This window comes from Taeniopygia guttata, chromosome 24 (assembly GCF_048771995.1).
Source record: "Taeniopygia guttata chromosome 24, bTaeGut7.mat, whole genome shotgun sequence".
Lineage (NCBI taxonomy): Eukaryota > Metazoa > Chordata > Aves > Passeriformes > Estrildidae > Taeniopygia > Taeniopygia guttata.
Window position 1 is genome coordinate 2,492,726 of NC_133049.1, and position 18,883 is coordinate 2,511,608.

The 18,883-nt window shown below is 55.4% G+C and overlaps 1 protein-coding gene across 1 annotated transcript; it reads left to right on the plus strand.

The window, feature by feature from the left end:
• The first annotated feature begins 4,534 nt into the window (after positions 1-4,534).
• Positions 4,535-18,001, plus strand: ADAMTS15 (ADAM metallopeptidase with thrombospondin type 1 motif 15). Its single transcript, XM_030290904.4, has 8 exons — positions 4,535-5,794; positions 9,948-10,080; positions 11,028-11,195; positions 11,579-11,862; positions 13,392-13,569; positions 13,666-13,847; positions 14,421-14,596; positions 15,006-18,001. Exons 1-8 carry the CDS (start codon positions 4,880-4,882, stop codon positions 15,784-15,786), a joined length of 2,817 nt encoding a protein of 938 aa, XP_030146764.4. The 5' UTR covers positions 4,535-4,879; the 3' UTR covers positions 15,787-18,001.
• Positions 18,002-18,883: the final 882 nt, after the last annotated feature.

The window sequence follows — 18,883 nt, forward strand, 5'->3', positions numbered from 1 at the left end:
GCCTTGCCGCAGGGTGGGTTCGGAGCCCTGCCCAGGTGCGAGGGAACAGGTTTCTGGCTTTCCAAAATCAAAATTAAGGGCTAAATCCTGCTGCCAGCATTGCAGCCTTCCCCCTGGGGAGCTGCTTCTCTGCTTCCTGGCTTGTCCTGGGGCTTCCAAGGTGTCCTGAGACCAGAACATCAGTGAGAAGATCCTTTTGGGGATTGGAGCTGCTTCATTAGTAGCTCAAATAATTGTCCCAAGTGTTTTCTCTGCACTGATGGTAAAAAGGAATAACTAAACCTTAGCGTGGAGTTGCAAATTTGGATGTGAACCCTTTGCAAAGCAAGGAGGGGACAGCAAAGCACCCCAGCCTGGTCCTTCCTGAGACTCCAAAGTTGTGTCTGCTCTGGGGTTAAAACCCTCTAAAAGCCCCCAAACCTGCTGTAGGAAAAGCAGCCCATAAATTCTCTAAATAAATATGGTATGTAAGAATGAAAATACTCTTTTCTATAAACAACAACAACAATAATAATTAATAATATTAATAATAAAATCTTCCTCTCTATTCCAGTCTCACACGGTTTGTAGGTTGATGAAAATGGATGAACTCTGAGTGATGAGCAGCCTCCAGAGCTGCCCTGTGGAATCTCTGTCCCCCCAGGTTTATTCTGGGTGTGATCATTGCAGTGACCCCTCAGGCTCACCCAGGGATTTCTGTGTCCCTGGCAGCAGCATCCCAAAAAGGGAATCCATCCAGGATGGACCTGCCCAGGTGGGAACAGCCCAGAGCTGAGTCCTGGGCCACCAATCTCTGCAGGTGACCAGGAACTGGTGGGACTGGGCTGGGGATGGGTGGAACTGTCATCCAGCTCTCCTAAATCCCCATGTACTGATTGAAAACACCGTGGGAAAACCTGTGTCTCTCTTCCTCAAACAGGAGAAAACCTTAAACACCATGGGGAGTGAGGAGAGGGGATTTTAGATGCTTTCAGAGGGAATGGAAAGCCTTAAATACTGAGGGGAGTGAGGAGAGAAAAATTTAAATACTGAGGGGAGTGAGGAGAGGAAACCTTAAATACTGAGGGGAGTGAGGAGAGAAAACCTTAAATACTGAGGGGAGTGAGGGGAGAAAACCTTAAATACTAGAGGAGTGAGGAGAGAAAAACTTAAATATTGAGGGGAGTGAGGAGAGAAAAACTTAAATATTGAGGGGAGTGAGGAGAGAGGATTTTAGATGCTTACAGAGGGAATGAACTATCAGCAACCCCAGGACCTGCAGCTGGAAATGGCCTAAAAGCAGGAATGATGCAGGTTTTTTTTTCAACATACCATGATATTCCCACTGGGAATCTTTGGCCTAAAATTCTCAGATGCTCCATTTAAAACAATTTCTTTGGTGAACTGGAACGTCCAAGAGATATATGAGGTTTGAGGTGGTTATTTTTGTTCTTTCTGTATTTTAAAAGGAATACATTTGCATCACAGTGACGAATAAATGAAACAAAATAACTTGGTGCTTATTGGAGATGCTTGGAAGGATGAAGGAAGAGGAAGGTGGGAGAAGGAAAATCCACACTGCAGACCAGCTCACACTGATATTTCAAGATCAGAGTGAGCAATGGCTTAAGCCTGAGTGAGATAGGCTTTACCTTCAAGTGGTTTCTAGACCAAAATCAAAGGAGAAGCAGAATCCACCTTACATCCCTTGATATATTTAATTACTGTAGCTGCTCAGAATGTCACAAAGGCATCTTCCATCTCCACTCCCTGCTTTCTGTGTCCTCTCTTCAAGTCACACTCATCCCGTTTCCATCCAGCCCAGATGAGCTGCAGGGGTGAGGAGCAGCCAGGAGCAGCCCCAAGCACCTGGAAAGACCTGGAGTGACACTGAGGTGTCACCTGGACCAGCTCCTGCCTTCAGGTGTGGGGCTCCAGCAGCTGCTGGCTTGTCCCCAGAGAGAAAAATCTCATCACGTCCTGGAGCAAGAGGAAAATGAAAATAAAAATGTTGCAGCATTTCTGAGAGAGAGAGGGAATGATTTAAGTTTGGAGTGAGATTTGAGCTACTCCAGTCCAGGCCTCAGATTTGGGCCTTGCGAGGCCTTCCAGCGTCTGACATGGAAATTAAGAGTTTGTGGCACAGTTAGAAATTAAGAGTTTGTGGCGCAGTTAGAAATTGCATTAAGGTGTGATGGGGAGCACTGGGCTGTCTGGGTGTGAAGTAGTACAGGTTTATAGTGTGAGGTTTAGTCCACCTTAAGACAAACAACATTAGCTTGCCAATGAGAGTGCCTTTGTAAACTGTAAACTATATAGAAGTGTATATAAACTGACATCTTCTCTCTAATAAAAGGAGAACATTTGATTGACCATATTGGTTTGACGTGTGTTTGTCCTGTCCAGCTTTCCTGTCTTATGAGGACCCTGGCTTCATAAAAATGTTCCCCCTTCTTTTATGGAGTGCTCTGGAACATTCCTGCACCCGCTGGAGCTGCCTGGGAAGGGTGACCTGTGTGTTCTCCTGTGCTCCACAGCTCCTCTGCTCACCCTGGGCAGGGAGGTGATGGTCTGGTGTGCAAACAAAGCAACCTGCATCGATTCCCAGCTGAGAGTGAGGGCTGGGGAGGCTGGGCTGGAGCATCCAGCTGATCCATCCCTGCTCCATCCCTGTGCTTCCAGCCCATGGCACAGCCTCAGCATCACGGGACACAGCGAGCCTGGAGGAGCCAGCAGCTCTCAGCCCAGGCACAGCCAAGCCACTCACATTTTCTGCCTGCCTTTCCCCATCAGGAGACAATCAGATGTTCCCCAGGCTGGAGATAAAGCTCCTGCCAGCTTGGCTTGACTCATCCTCTTGATGAGAGCTCCCAGATGGAGGGGCTGGAGCTCAGGGGCAGCAGTGGCTGACTCTGCTGGGTCCTGATTCACCAACTGATGCTGCTGCCTCTGAGATTGAGGACCTCGAGGCTGAGGTAGCTGGTGGCAGCTCTGGGAGCCTGTGGCATTCCAGATGCTGCTGTGGACTTTGGAGAAACTCATCCTGCTGAGCAGAGCAAGGCTGTGGGAAGGAGAAATTCCCTCCTGGCAGCTCAAGATGCTCAAAACTGTGTCCCTCTTTCCTTGCTCCTCCACTGCCTGGGCTGCCCATTACCAACATCCCTGGGCACATTGCACTTTGGCCAGCAGGAAAAATCCCTGCTTGCCTCAGCCCAGTGCAGTCAGATGGTTTTTTGGGTCACACGACTGAGCAAACCACAGCGTGGGGATGCACTGACAGCAAAACAAGCTGGGCTGTGGGCTGTGGGCTCTGTGCCTTAGGCAATAACTTTGGATTCTGTTTCCTACATGCACACATTCTTCAGCTGCGCTTGGATTTCAAAGGGTTTCAGCTTTGCTGAAATCACACCAAAGCCAGCTTGGCCATGAGAAGCTTTAATTTTATCACTGAACCAAACCGTGGTGCTTATGGTGCTGATAAATCTGACCCTCAGCTGCAGGTTGTTGCTGAGGACTCTTCACTGCTCTCCAAAAATCCCATCCACAGCGAGATCTTCCTACCTCCCAGGAGCACTGACTGCCCCAGCATCCTCCACACACCGTTCTGGTGATCCTGTATTTGGTGGGGTGGGCAGTTCCCATATACTCCTCACAGGTCTCAGAGGAGGGGGGTTGCAGATGTTAACACTTGTGGAGTGCACCTTAGTGCTGAGGGATGAAGGGAGGCTGAGCTCAGAAGGGGAAACGGCCTCTGCCCCCAGCTGGATGAGGGTGGGGTGGTGGGGAAAACAGAGACCCCCGGTGTGATTGCAGGAATTGTTGGGGCACTGTGGCACTGGGCTGGCAGGTCTGGAGGTGCATGGAGTGGCACAGCCCAGATCTCCACGCTAGACACCCCATGGCTGTGGAAAACATTTCTCTTCCTGAATACTGGGAACTAAGCCCTCAGCTGCCAAATAGCGGGTTCCCCACTCCACTGAACTGTCCCAAATACCAGCATGGAGCAGAGGATGGAGGGCTGGAATAGCTGACCTTTAAAGGTCCTTTCCAACCCAAACTGTTCCATGACTAAATGATTCTGTGACCTTTTATCTTTCCTGCACACCCCTGTTGTAACCAGAGGCCCCATCCCTGCAGGGTCACAGAGCTCCATCCCTTCTCTTAGAGCAGGATCCAGAAAAACTGGAGAGTGGTAGGAGGGAGCCTGGCAGGTGGGAGCATCCCTGGGGGATGCAGAATTTCCCTCTCTGCTGCAGGAATAAAAGTGAAGAAGGTCTCCTTCCACTCCATCCTATCCAACACCCCAATCCTATCCTGTCCCACCTCATTCCATTCCCATTCCATCCTGTCCCATCCCACCCCTTATCCCGTCCCATCTCACCGCACCCCATCCCATTCCACCCAACCGTTTATTCCACCCTGTTCCGGCCTCAGCATCCCATTCCGTCCCACACAATCCTCTCCCACTCCTCAGCCCCATCCGCCCCATCCATCCCACCCCATCCCACCCCATCCCTCCATCCCCTCCCGTCTCCCGGCGCTGCCGCGCCCCCACCCCGCTCCGCCCCGGGGAGGCGGCGGCAGCCCCGGGCGGAGCGCGGATCTCTCCCGGCTCCGCTCGGCTCCTCCGCCGGCCCCGCTCGGCCCCGCTCGGCTCCGGCCCCCGCCCCGGAGTGGCTGCGGCGGGGCCAAGCCGCGCCCCGCTCCCGCGCTATAAAAGCGCGGTGCGCCCCGCAAAGCAGGTACCGGCGGGGCCGCTCCGCTCCTCCAGCGGGTCCGGGAGGAGGAGGAGGAGGAGGAGGAGAAGGAAGGAAGGAAGGAAGGGGGGGGCCGGGTGCTGCTGTCTCCCCCCCGCGCCTCCCCCGAACCCCGATGCGGCCGGCCTGAGCCCGCCGGGACGATGCTGCCGCTGCTGCCGCTGCTGCTGCTGGGCGCCCCGGGGCTGCGCCTGACCTCGGGGGCACCCCCGGACCCCGACTCCGCTCTGGTCACTCCCCTGCGCCTGGACCCCGACATCAACGGGCCCGCTTATTTCAGGGGGGGCCCCTCCGAGCCGCCGCGGGGCGGGCAGGCGCTGGTGATCCAGCTCTCGGCGTTCGGGGAGGATTTCTACCTCCACCTCTCCCCCGACGCGCGGTTCATCGCGCCCGCCTTCGCCGCCCACTACCTGGGGACGGCCGCCCGGCCGCTCCCCGCTCTCCGCCACTGCTTCTACTCGGGGGATGTCAACGCCGACCGCGAGTCCTTCGCCGCGCTCAGCCTGTGCGGAGGGCTCCGGGGGGCTTTCGGCTACCGGGGAGCCGAGTACCTGATCAGCCCGCTGGCGGGGGCGGCTAACGGGGGGCTCCATCGCCTGCAGCGCCGCAGCCCCGGCCGCCCCGTCGGGGCCGGAGCATCCCGCTGCGCCGTGGGCTCCGGGCTCACCCCCGGCGTGCTGCAGGCGCTCGACAAGTACCGGGGGCGTGCGGGGGGGAAAGGCGGCCGCGCCAAGCGCTTCGCCTCGGTCCCGCGTTACGTGGAGACCTTGGTGGTGGCCGACGAGTCGATGGTGAAGTTCCACGGGGATGATCTCCAGCACTACCTGCTCACCCTGATGGCCACGGCCGCACGCCTCTACAAGCACCCCAGCATCCGCAACCCCATCCAGATCTCCGTGGTCAAGTTCCTCCTCATCGGGCAGGATGACAAGGGGCCCAAAGTCACCAGCAACGCCGCCCTCACCCTCCGCAACTTCTGCGCCTGGCAGAAGAAGTGGAACAAGGTCAGCGACAAGCACCCCGAGTACTGGGACACCGCCATCCTCTTCACCAAGCAGGTGGGTGCAGGGGGGCCCGGAGGAGCTGCTCCCCCCTGTCACGGTGCCCTGCACTGGGCTGAGCCGTTCTGCCACCTGTGTGCACGACGGGGAGGTTGTGCCTGTGGCTGATCCCTCTTTCCCAGGGAACCTCCACTCTCAGATGCTGGGGTGGGGGGACCAGAGGCATGGAGCAAGGCGACCTGGGCCAGCCCTTGCTGTCCCCTGGGCAGGTTTTGGCTAGCAGTCTTGAAAAATCCCTGCCACGGGGTGAATGAGGCCGGGAGGTGTCCAAAAGCAGGCTGCCCCGTGGGCAGAAACCTGCTGCTCTATCTCCTGCCTCCATGCAGGAACTTGGCAGCAAGTGCCCTGTGGCTCTGCTGTGCACCCTGAAATGAGAGGTCTGAGCCCAGAAGAGGAGGAGCATGGTCCCGCTTCCCCCTCCCCAGCTGGGAAGAGCTCACAGTGCCACCTGCCAAGAAAAAAACCTCTCCCTGCTTCCTCTGACTCATGCATGAGGTTCTCCTGAGAACCTGGACCTCTCCTCAGCACTGGCTGCGCTGCATGGACCCGGTTCAGGGCTGGAAGTGAAGCACCAGAGATTCAGCCAGCACTGCAGCCCTCGAGTGGGGGAGAGCAGAGAGCCACTGCCACCACTGCCGTGGGCTGGCCGCATCCCTGTGGTGGGAGAGAGGCTCGGAGCTGCCTTTGGTGTGGCTTCGTGGTGATGTGGCTGTGGGATGAACTCTGAATCCTCCCACACCCACAAACTGGGTGTCACTGAAGCTCCCACAGCCTCTCCCCATTGTTCCTTCTCCCTGTAGTCCTGTCTCAGTGTGGACATCAGCCCAGTGCCTGCATCCCAAAATCCCTGATGGGATGGGAAGAGGATGAGCCCAGCTCGGATGGGACAGTCACGTCTTATCCTGGCTGCAGCAGGCTTTGGCAGAAAAGGCTCCTTGCATTTTCTCCTTCCACTATCCCTGCAGGGATGTTTTTGGGTTAGGGACAGGTGAGGAACTCCCCTCAGCAGCAGGGAGACCATTCCCAAAACATCTTTCCCGGTCAAGCACTTGTGGTGGGTGGGAAGGATACAGCATCCAGCTCAGTTCAGCTGTCCCCAGCCTGGGCTCAGCAAGGCCTGGAGCAGGAATGATGCCGTGCAGGACGTGTAGGATCTTGTCCTGTGTGTCCTCTTGTCCTCCCCACCCCGGGCCAGCTGTAAATCCTATGGGAGCACAGACAGGATGGAAGCCCAGGCTGCTGGAGCAGCTCAAGGAGGAGGACGCTGCTGACACCTCTGCAGGGACGAGGCAGCTCCTCCTCTGGTGGAAGCCCAGTGAGGTCACTGGAGCTGCACGTGGGACAGTCGGTCCCAGCGATTCAAAAGATGTGGATCACGTCTGGGCTGCATTTTTTACACATTGCTAAACCATCCATTCCTGAAATCCCAAAGCAAGCTCAGTGCAAAGGCACACGGTCAGAGAGACATCTGCCTTCCTTGAGTGCATCCATCTGTGGTCCCCTGACATTCTGAAGCTTATCTTCCTGCCAAAAAGCTGTTACATAAGCCCCCGACTTAAATTTCACCTCCAGGCTGGTTGACAGGCAGTTTTCACTGTGATGATGAGTTGCTGACGAATGGGGCTCTCTTTTACTGCTTGGATTTGCTCCCTTCCAACACTGACGATGCTGAATGATGGATTTGCCTTTGGGAAACTCAGTCCTGATCAGCTGGTGGGTGCAGATTCCCTTCCTACCTGAGCCACTGCTTGTTGGAGGGTCCTGCAGAGCATCCAGCCTTCAGCTGCCCTCCTGGAAATATCCCTGCACACCATGGCAAAGGGTTTGTCCATCCTTCCCACCCCTCCTGGACCTCATGTCACACCGGGAAATGTTTGCTGCGCATCTTCGCTTTGCTGTAAAACCGAAGGGATGTTGCATGAAGGAACATCTGCCTGCAGCCTAGCATGTGGCTGATGCCATGGGGGAATTTGGAAACTGCAGCTCAAGCCTCAGCTTTTTGGAGTTGCTTTGGATGCACACAGGAAGCCTCTGTGACAGGGAGAGTGCTTATGACTCTGATTAGGTGAATTAATGCACAAGGATCCCCCTGACTGACCTGTGGAACGTCTTGAGGAGTTCACATGGGACAACAAAAAACCTTGGAAGGTCCCACGCAGGAAGGTCAGGCTGGCAGGAGAGTGCTGATGCACTGAGCAGGTTGCTGCAGCCCCTTGGAGGACCAAGCATCCTCCCTGTACCTGTGCCAGCAGGGGGGACACCAGTGACAAAGCACAGAGGCAGAGCTGGCTCCTTGCACGGTGCTTTCCCACCCTAAACCCCTTCCATTTCTTTCTGCTCCCCTCCTGAGAAGCCTCAACACCTGGCGAGGCTGAAGGAGGTGTTCAGGTGGGGGATCAGGAGCTCTCATTGAAGCCCAGAGATGCTGCCTGGCATGCCCAGGCTGTCCTGAGGAGGCTGTGGTGAGGAGGGAGGGAAAAGCCCCTGAAGAGCTGCTGCTGGTGTATCCCAGCGAGGTTCAGAGCGAGAAGTGGGTCAGTGTGTCAGTGCAGGTGTTGGGCTGGGAGCCAAAGCTCGCTGTGCTGGCGAGGAAAGAACTCTTCAAAGAGCGCTGAGAACTCTTCAAAGAGCGGGGAGCTGCGAGCTGTGAGGCTGTGACATTCCTCCCCACTCCCCATCCTCGCCCCCAAACCCCCAGTGCTGCTCAGAGCGTGGGCAGAGGCTCCTGGGGAAGCTGCAGCCCTGGACTGGCTCAGCGTGGCAATGGTGCTGGGTCTCGATGGTGTTTTGGGGCTGGGACTCTGCTCCTGGACTTGCCAGCCGTGGTGGCACTGCCAATGCAGCGTGGGGCTGCCACCTCTTCTCCCTGCTGACACTGATGTGTGCTGGGTCAGGGGTGCAGCAGGGCCCCAGCTGGCCAGGAAAATTGCAGAGCAAAGCGCTGAACTTGGTTGTACGATGGGGTTTTCCACCACCAGAGCAGACCCAGACGTTTCTTCACGTCACCTCTCTGGAGATCCCTTTCTTGCCTGTGCCTCCACACTCTGTAGCCCCAGGTCTGCTGTTAAAGCCATCTCAGGCCTGGCTGGGGCTCTCTGAAGTCATCAGGACTGTTATTTACCCACGGCTGAACCTGCCTGCGCGGGAATGCCTTCAGCTTGGAAACCTTGCTGGAAATATTGGCAGAGCAGCTCCTGCAGGATTTTGAGCAACCCAGGCGCTTTGGCTGGGCGAGTGCTGAGCATGAATCACACTTATTTATAGCATGGGAGCGCCCAGCAAGTCCCTTACTTTTCTTTTCATGTGGAAAACAGCTCCGTGCCCGCTGCACGGCCTCCCTGGCAGCCCTGGGGCAGCACCGAGGGAGGGGAGGATGCTCCAGCCCTCCCAAACCAAAACCACACCCCAGCGGGGGAATGGAGCACCTGGGACAAGGTTATGCCGGGCTGCAGCACCAGCGTGTCTTAAATGGACTTTTTTTAGCACAAGCACCTGGGGAAGGGCAGATCTGCTATGATGAGACCCTTGCCAGCCTCTCTCCTGGAAACACCTATGTAGGATCTGGCTGTTCTCAGTTTAGGGGTGGCAGTCTAAGCTGGTTCCTCCTTTGATCACCTGGGCTTGGTTGCTCCTTGAAGGATTGCTGCAGAGTGTCTTAGAGAGACAGGAGCACTTTCTTTAACCCTGGAAACCTCTGGACATGCTCCAGGGCTTTCTTGTTCCTTGGAAGAGGCTGAGAAATGAGATTGAGAAGTGGCTCTGCCCTGAGTCCAAGGCCAGATGTGTTCCCATCCACCCACCTGTGTCACCATCCACCCACCTTAAGACAAAGGGAACCAGACTGGCTCATCCGTGATAAAGCCAGCTCCACCCTGGCCAGAGGAGCAGTTTGGGTAGGAAAAGCTGCTGCTGAAGGCAGGGCAGGATGCTGCACACATCCCTGGTGCTGGGGTTAAGTGCAAACACACCCTTGCAGCCTGGGCTGGGTCAGGATTGAGGTTTCCTGCCTCTGTATCCCGGTGTGGCTCCCATCCCTTTGGGCTTTCTTCCATCAGTAGCTCCCCGTGGGGGGCCAGGGATGAGGTGGGGAAGGGAAACCGTGACAGCTGTGCTGTCCCCAGGACTAACCCCTTCTCTCTGCGACCGGCAGGACCTGTGTGGTGCCACCACCTGTGACACGCTGGGAATGGCAGACGTGGGCACCATGTGTGACCCCAAGCGCAGCTGCTCCGTCATCGAGGACGATGGGCTGCCCTCGGCTTTCACCACCGCCCACGAGCTGGGTAAGGCTCCCAGCTCTCCTCCTCCTCTCAGGAGTAATGCTTTTTTCTCTTCAAGCCAGGTCTTACAAGCTCTCATAGACAAACATCACACCCTTGGCAGCTCAGCTACCTCAGGTGGCATAAAAGAAGCAGGATGGCTCCTGTGACAGTGTTGGAAACAAAATTTTTAATAAAAAGCAAAATAAAAAAGCTCTTTACAGACAAAAACTGGGCCAGGGCAAGAGGTTTTTGCTCCTGCTAAAACATCCCACAAAACTTTATTTTGTTCTCTTTCTGGTTAATTGCTTAGGTGGGATTTTTTTGGCTCCTGTCCAATTAGCTCTCCTTAAGTTTGAGGTGAAATCCTCAAGGTCCTATGAGGTGTCTTTTAACCAAATTGAGAAGAGAAACTTCTGGGCTTTTTTCCTTTTTAAGGAGACAAAGGGTAACTTGTTTACTCTGTCAACAGGGGCACATTCCTACACAGGAGCAGTTCCAGGAGCTGGCAGGGTTCAGAACAGCCTTGATTTCAGCCTCTGGGTATCTGGTGATAGGGAAACTCTGCCTTGGGGACAAGACTCCCCCTGAGCCAGGTGGGAAAGGGCTGCTGGGGGAGCAAAAGGTGCTGCTCTCATGGTTGCTGCCACAGCCGGGTTTCCAGGATTCAGGAATCCTGAAATAACAGGCAGAGGGAACACCTGCCTCTGGGAGGGAGGAGACAGCGGGACAAGTGCTGAAGTCACCTGTCACCTTCTCTTCACAATTTCCTTTGCCCTTCCTTTTCCTTGTGCTTTCCATGTGCACGAGGCATCTGGGAGAGAGCTGGAATGTTTGCTGACTCTTCTGGGCTGTCCTTGTGGGTCTGCCCCACTCCAAGTCTCAGTCTCCCCTGAAAGAAGCTGTTGGGGGGTTCCTGCTCCATGTGCTGTGCTGGGTTATTCATGCTGCCTCCCTTATCCCATCCCCAGGCCACGTCTTCAACATGCCCCATGACAACGTGAAGGCCTGTGAGGAGGTCTTTGGCCGGCTGAAGACCAACCACATGATGTCCCCCACCCTCATCCAGATCGACCGTGCCAACCCCTGGTCAGCCTGCAGCGCTGCCATCATCACCGACTTCCTGGACAGTGGCCATGGTGAGCCCTGCTGCGCCCCTCACCCCCTGCCCGTGTCCCTGTTCCCTAGGAACAGGGTCTATCCCTGCAGGTGCTTACTGGGAAAAGATAGTTGGCTGTAGAGCTCTTCCTCTCCTGGCTCTGTAAACAAATTTAGAAGGAAATGGGAGGTTTCTGTAGCGTCCAGACCTCCTGGGTGTCCCCAGCAATGACATCTGCATGCAGGCTGCTGGCACAGCTCCAAGGCATCACCAGGAGGTAAAATCATCAGCCAAGATCAAGGGCATCCCTGGGGTGGCTTTGGCCCAATCTCTCCCTCACCTCCCTGCGGTGGTGCTTTCCCTCCCCGCTCTGGTCCATACAACCCCCAGGACCTGGTGGAGCCCCTCTCCCCACTCCTGCAGGGGACTGTTTGCTGGACCAGCCTGCCAAACCCATCCCTCTGCCCGAAGACCTGCCGGGGACGAGCTACAGCCTGAACCAGCAGTGCGAGCTGGCCTTCGGCGTGGGCTCCAAGCCCTGCCCCTACATGCAGTACTGCGCCAAGCTGTGGTGCACGGGCAAGGCGCGCGGGCAGATCGTCTGCCAGACCCGCCACTTCCCCTGGGCCGACGGCACCGCCTGCGGCGACGGCCGCTTCTGCCTCAAGGGAGCCTGCGTGGAGAGGCACAACGTCAGCAAGTACAGGGTGAGTGCCTGCTGGGAGCCCCAAAACTCCTCACAGGGTCACTCAGTGAGTACAGGATGGATGCCTGTGCTGGGAGACCCCAAAACATCTCACAGGGTCACTCAGTGTGTACAGGGTGAGTGCCTGCTGGGAGCCCCAAAACTCCTCACAAGGTCACTCAGTGAGTGCAGGATGGGTACCTGTGCTGGGAGCCCCAAAACTCCTCACAAGGTCACTCAGTGAGTACAGGGTGGGTACCTGTGCTGGGAGACCCCAAAAACATGGTGAGTGCCTGTGCTGGGACCCCAAAACACCTTGTAGGGTCACTCAGTGTCTATAGGGTGAGTGCCTGTGCTGGGAGACCCAACACCACCCCACAGTGTCACTCAGTGAGTACAGGCTGAGTGCCTGTGCTGGGAGACCCCAAAACTCCTCACAAGGTCACTCAGTGAGTACAGGGTGGGTACCTGTGCTGGAAAACCCCAAAACACCTCACAGGGTCACTCAGTGAGTACAGGATGGATACCTGTGCTGGGAGACCCCAAAACACCCCACAGGGTCGCTCAGTGAGTACAGGATGGGTACCTGTGCTGGGACACCCCAAAACACCCTGCAGGGTCACTCAGTGTGTACAGGGTGAGTGCCTGTGCTGGGAGCTCCCAGAAACATCCCACAGGGTCACTCAGTGAGTACAGGGTGGGTACCTGTGCTGAGAGACCCCAAAAACATGGTGAGTGCCTGTGCTGGGACCCCAAAACACCTTGTAGTGTCACTCAGTGAGTATAGGGTGAGTGCCTGTGCTGGGAGACCCAACACCACCCCACAGGGTCGCTCAGTGAGTACAGGCTGAGCGCCTGTGCTGGGAGCCCCAAAACACCTTGTAGGGTCACTCAGTGAGTACAGGCTGAGTGCCTGTGCTGGGAGCCCCAAAACAGCCCACAGGGTCACTCTGAGCAGGTGCTGGCCCCCATCTCCTGATGGTGGAGACCCAGCATTGGGACACTGATGTAGAAAGAGCAGGAGATCCCTTGGGTATCATGTGTTTCTCAAGGAGTGAGGCTGCTGCTCTGCTCCAGCCAGCCCTGGGCAATTTTCACAGAATTTGCTGTGTTGGAAGAGACCTACAAGGGTCATTGAGTCCAGCTAGTGGCCCTGCTCAGGACCATTCCCAGGAGTCACACCACACACCTGAGGGTATTGTCCAAGTGCTTCTTGAGCTCTGTCAGGCTTGGGGCTGTGACCACTTTCCTGGGAGCCTGTCCCAGTGCCTCAGCACCGTCTGGGGGAAGAACCTTTTAGTGCTATCCAACCCAACCCTCCCTGACACAACTTCGGATCCCCCCTTGGGTCCTGTCACTGGTCACCACAGAGAATAGATCAGCGCCCACCGCTTGGATTCCCATCTCCAGGAAGGTTTGTGGGCGGTTGGAGGTTTCACTTGTGAAGGGATGGCTCCGAGTGTGGAAAGGATGGGCTCCAGGTGTGGAAAGGATGGGCTCCAGGTATGGAAAGGATGGGTGTGCAGCGCCTCACGCTGTCCCTCCCTGCAGGTGGACGGAGGCTGGGCCAAGTGGGCGCCGTACGGGCCGTGCTCGCGGACCTGTGGCGGTGGGGTGCAGCTGGCCAGGCGGGAATGCACCGACCCCGTGCCGGCCAACGGGGGCTCCTACTGCGAGGGCATCCGCGTCAAGTACCGCTCCTGCAACCTGGAGCCCTGTGCTGCTGCAGGTAAGGGCTGGGGCTCGGCTCGGCCTGTAACAACCCCACAAAACTAAAGCTGGAGGTGCAGGCTGGCACCCAACAACACATCCCTGTTTTTTCCAGTGCCAGGGAAGAGCTTCCGTGAGGAACAGTGTGAGGCTTTCAACGGCTACAGTCACAGCACGAACCGCCTGACTGCCTCCATCTCCTGGGTTCCCAAATACTCCGGTGTCTCGCCCCGGGATAAGTGCAAGCTCATCTGCCGGGCCAACGGCACCGGCTACTTCTATGTGCTGGCACCCAAGGTTGGTGAGAGACCCCCAGGGTCAGTGCCTGACTGTGGGATGGCTCCAGTGCACCTGGAGATAAATAGATTTTCCTTGTCTGGTGGGTGGATGGTGTTAGATGAGATGCCACCAGTCTGGTATGAATCAGCTTGGTGCTGGAGCTGGTCCCTGGAGAGTCTTCCCCTGGAAGATGTAATTTTTTCCTCTTGTAAAGGTGCCTCTGGCATATTCCTGTGGTCGTGGCATAGAGGATGATAGTTCGGGTGCTGGGGAAGCATCAGGCAGGGCAGGGGGGAGATCCAGACATGGGACATCCAGAGCAGGATGGTGTTAGCAGTGTCCCCTGTGCAGCTTGTTCCCTGCAATGGAAAGGGCAGGAAATTCTGTGGATGGGAGAAAAGGGATGAAGTTCCACCTATCTCTGTCTCAGAGACCTCAAAATCCTGCCTGCAAAGCAGAACATGAGCAAAGACCAACATGGTGCCTGCTGGCATCTCCTGTCCGATGGATTGGGGTGGGATGGAAACAGCTGGGATGTCTTGGGAAGTGTGAGAGGGAAATGCAGCAGCTTGTTTTCCTCACCTGGTTTAGGTTGTGGATGGCACCCCTTGCTCCCCGGACTCCACTTCGGTCTGTGTCCAGGGCAAATGCATCAAGGCAGGCTGTGATGGGAAGTTGGGCTCCAAGAAGAAGTTTGACAAATGCAGTGTCTGCGGAGGAGACAACAAGAGCTGCAAGAAGGTCTCAGGCTTGTTCACCAAGCCCATGTGAGTATTTGGTTACCCTGTGTGCTTCTCTTACTCCAGCTCTGTGTTTTGGTGTGGGGGGTGCAGGAAAGTTGTGGAGATGATGATGATGGGATAAATCCATCCTGAGCCAAATCTGCTGGTGCTCGTGTAGATCACTGCACAGACACCTGGGCTGGCTCTGAAGGAGCAGCAGGACACTTTTAATGTTCTCTTGACTTCTGCTGATGGAGTGCTGTTGAGCCAGAGGGGCTGAAGCATTTTCCTGTATGTGGGTGTCATCAGCCTAGACAAAACTCAACACAGTGAGGAGATTCAAAATGATTTTCACAGGAAGAAGGCAAACATAGGGGTGGGAGGACCTCAGGGCTGAAGTAATGCACCGTGTCCCCGTGCCTGATGTCCTGCCCTGCCCGCTCTTCTCTTTCAGGCACGGCTACAACTTTGTGGTGGTCATCCCCGCGGGCGCCTCCAACATTGACATCCGGCAGCGGGGCTACAAAGGGCTCATCAGCGATGACAACTACCTGGCGCTGAAGAACGCGCAGGGCAAGTACCTGCTGAACGGCCACTTCATCGTCTCGGCCGTCGAGAGGGACCTGATGGTGAAGGGCAGCGTCCTGCGCTACAGCGGCACCGGCACCGCCGTCGAGAGCCTCCAGGCCTTCAAACCCATCCAGGAACCCCTGACTCTGGAGGTGCTCTCCGTGGGAAAGATGACCCCTCCTCGGGTACGCTACTCCTTCTACCTCCCCAAGGAGAGCAAGGAGGACAAGTCCTCCTACAAGAAGGAGGGCAAGACCCCGCCGGACCTCAACAACAGCGTCCTCAGCCTGTCCAACCGCCTGGATGGCGGGAGGCCGAGCTACAAGCGCCCGTCCTACAAGTGGGCGGTGGGTGGCTGGGAGGCGTGCTCCGTCTCCTGCGGCGATGGCTTGCAGAAGCGCTCGGTGGCTTGCCGCGACTCCTACGGCCAGCCGGCCGCCGAGTGCGACGCGGCGCAGCGCCCCGCCGACGTCCGGCTGTGCGGGGAGCCCTGCCCGGCCTGGGAAGCTGGACCGTGGTCTTCTTGCTCCAAGAGCTGTGGTCGGGGTTTCAAGAGACGGGCGTTGAAGTGCTTGGTGCCGACGGGGCGCCTGCTGCCCCGGGAGAGTTGCAATTTTCGGAGGAAGCCACAGGAGCTGGATTTCTGCACCTTGAGGCCGTGCTGAGCACGTCAAGGGGTGCCTGCAAGGAAGGGCATGGTGTTCTTATGGCTGGGCGCAGCCAAGCAGCAGCCAGAGGTTGGGAGTGGGGGAGATGTCCATAGCACATAGCAAAAGGGGGAAAAATAAGAAAAAAATGGGGAAAAAAATGGACCTGGGTGTGGGGACAGCCCCATTCACCTGGGAGAGAGGCTTTTACCAACCAGGTCACTTAGAGACAGAGCAGGAATGAACATCTACCTCGAAGCCACTGAACGACATGGAAACCACCGGTGGAGGCTGGGAACTGGGGGGACAGATGGAAGCGAGGAGGATCATCCCTGCCTGTGGTGGATCTGTGGTACAGGCAGGGAGATGCCCCTAAATTGCACAGATGAAGCCTCCCCCCACCTTCCCAGGACCAACCCTACCTCCCTTCTCCCTGGACTCCCCCAACACTCATGCTGAACGGGACCAAAAGGATTTACCAATGCAATGACTACCGGTGCGATGAGGCGCTGGGACTGATGCCTCCAGGATTTGCTGGTGGGGACTTTTTTGTCCCAGCAGCATCCCCGGGCCAGGCTGGAAGGTGGTGGCTTTATTTTCATTCTCTCCTCGTGTTTATGACCTGACCAGTGTAAATTTTATGGTGCTTAACTCTGTATTTTTTTAACCTCCTTTCTCCCCTCCTGGTGGATGTAAACCTTGCGTAGCAGGGCTGGTGTTATTCCCAGGGGATCTCACTGGCCTGAGGTTTCCTATGGTGCTTTGGGATGGGGCTGTGTGAACATCCAGATGCTCCTTTACACCCTGGTCCACCTGAAGCTTTTCAGGGCTAAAAGGGACCACAATGGAGGTTTGAGCTGTCATTCCAAAAAAAGCAACAAGGAACTGTGCTGTAGTTCCAAAGGGTCAGACACAGCCCCCCCGGTCACTGAGACTTCTCTTTGCTCTGGAAATGGTGCTCAATGCTCAATGGGACCGGTGTGTCATGCCCAGACATCCCATAGCCTCCTGCCTTTAACCAGGCTGGGGTATTTTTCCTCTGTGTAAAGCCTCTCTGAGATATCCTCAGCTCTATCAGAGCTGGGGTCACTTCCCTGGCATCCCTTTTGAGCTGAGGGAGAGGGAGATTAATTTGGGTCTTTGGCTTTCCTGAGGAAAAAGGGGCTCAGCGGGGTTCAGGCATGCAGGGAAAGAGGGACTGTCAAACCTCTTGCTGCTGCAAAGCATCTACAGCCAGTTTCCCCCTGCAGTTATTCTGGGGTTGTTCTGTACCTCTGGGGTTATTCTGCGCCTCTGATGGTTTAGTAGCATCGTGCCTGTTGTGGTCAGAGGCTGTTTTACCTCTTCCAAACCCCTTTCATCACTGAGGTCTCTTGCTCAATCAAATAATCAGGCACCATTGAATTTTTTGCTTTGTCACTGATGCAGGTGCTTCTTAATCAACGAGCTGTGACTGTGAGCAAGCCAAAGCTTCTGGGTCAAGCTGTGCACTTACTGGGATCAGCAGGAAGATGTTTTAGGGATGAGACACACATTTTGGGTAGGCAGAAGATGCCATCTCAGCAAATAAAGGCTTGGAGCCTGCCATGTTGGAGGTACAACGAGAAAACTCCGTTGCCCCTTGAGTGGCTCCAAAAGGTCTCCAGCTGTGAGCAAAGCAAGAATGACAAGAAATGGGACAGGTGGCATGAGAGTTCCCTTCCTAGGTCTTTCCAGCAGCTCACAAACTCCTTGTGACAATGTTTGTGGGCTCATCCTCCCTAGGGATCCTCCTAGAAGATCGATCTCTTTCAACACAATCATGTTTTAGGTCTCCACGCTGCTCCACAGAGCCAGGAGCAGATGTTGTGGTTGCTCTGCACAGCAGGGAATGGGAGTTAATGTTCTTAGGAAATCCCTTCCAGGTCTCCATTCCCATGAACATACCACCCATTTTCTGAGGGTTTTCCTGCATATCTGAGCCCACTGCGCTTCCCTCTGGGGACAGAGCTCTGAGGAGCTGCCCTTTAGTGTCCTGCCATCCCACAGCTGGTTCCTAAGCCACCGAGAAATTGTCAGCCTCGCTCCTGAGGAGGGGAGGGATTCCTCGTGTGTGGTTCTTTTGCTGAGGGTGCAGCAGAAGGACGGAGATGCCGAAGGTACTGGCTGCTTTGTGTATACCATGTATACTGAACATCGATCTCTGCTGTTTGTGCGTCAGTAGCAAACCTGAAATAAATCGTATTTAAAGTTACACCCCAGGGACACGGTCCTGCAAGGGTTGTTTTGTTGGTGGCTGCAGGGTGTTCTTTGTGTTATTGTGATCCTGAGCCTGTTATAGTGTCAGCTCATTAACTAAAGAACAAAACTGATTCCTTTTGTGCTTACCTAAAAACAGAGGCCAGACAAAATTCAGAGAATAAAAAGTGGTTTGATTTATTGAAGGGTCTTCAAGTACATTTAGGGCAGATAAAGCCCCCTCAGGGGCTACACCCAAAAATGGACAATGGGTCATGGGTTTTCACACTTATATGTTTGGTCCATTTGGATACTGGGGGTGAATCTTCCAATTACAGCTTCAGCTGATGAAGTAATTTATCCCAAGTTTGCCCCCCCCAACTCCCTTTTGTTTCCATCTCTGGGCCCCGAGACAGTGAGGTGTCCTTGATTGCCAGGCCTGGAGAGGAATTGTTATGTCTGCTTCAAATGGGGAAGCAGCAGCTCACACTGGATATGGAGTTTAGTTATTCACTGAAGAACTGCAGGTTACAAACAGATGAAAAATATAAAAGCTTAAATCCTAAGGCATCAAAACCAATAACTTTATATGCCCAACAGGTTTATTCTGAGTTGGTTCTGCTGCAGGATTGGTTTCTGGTAAAAAAGAAGCCCAACCTGAAGGAGCCCTGTGGTGAATCAGTCCCTGTGAGCCTCAAGGGAACCAGGGATGCTCACTGAAGGAGGCTGGTTTGCCTTAGGCTCGAATCAGGATGTTCTTTTGTCAGGGTGACAGGAATATGGAGTTAAAAGGATTGATGCAAACTGGAACAGCACTCTCACATCCTGGAACAACCCTGTCTGTGTGTTCCTCCTAAAATTCTCAGCACACCCTCCCTGAGTCAGAGCTCTCTTTCTT

What these genes read in the sequence shown, in the direction of transcription:
- ADAMTS15 (XM_030290904.4), top strand. Translation starts at nt 4,880, where the DNA reads ATGCTGCCGCTGCTGCCGCTGCTGCTGCTGGGCGCCCCGGGGCTGCGC. An exon ending in CTTCCTGGACAGTGGCCATG is followed by an intron (nt 11,196 to 11,578) that starts GTGAGCCCTGCT and finishes CCACTCCTGCAG; the next exon opens with GGGACTGTTTGCTGGACCAG. An exon ending in TCTATGTGCTGGCACCCAAG is followed by an intron (nt 13,848 to 14,420) that starts GTTGGTGAGAGA and finishes CACCTGGTTTAG; the next exon opens with GTTGTGGATGGCACCCCTTG.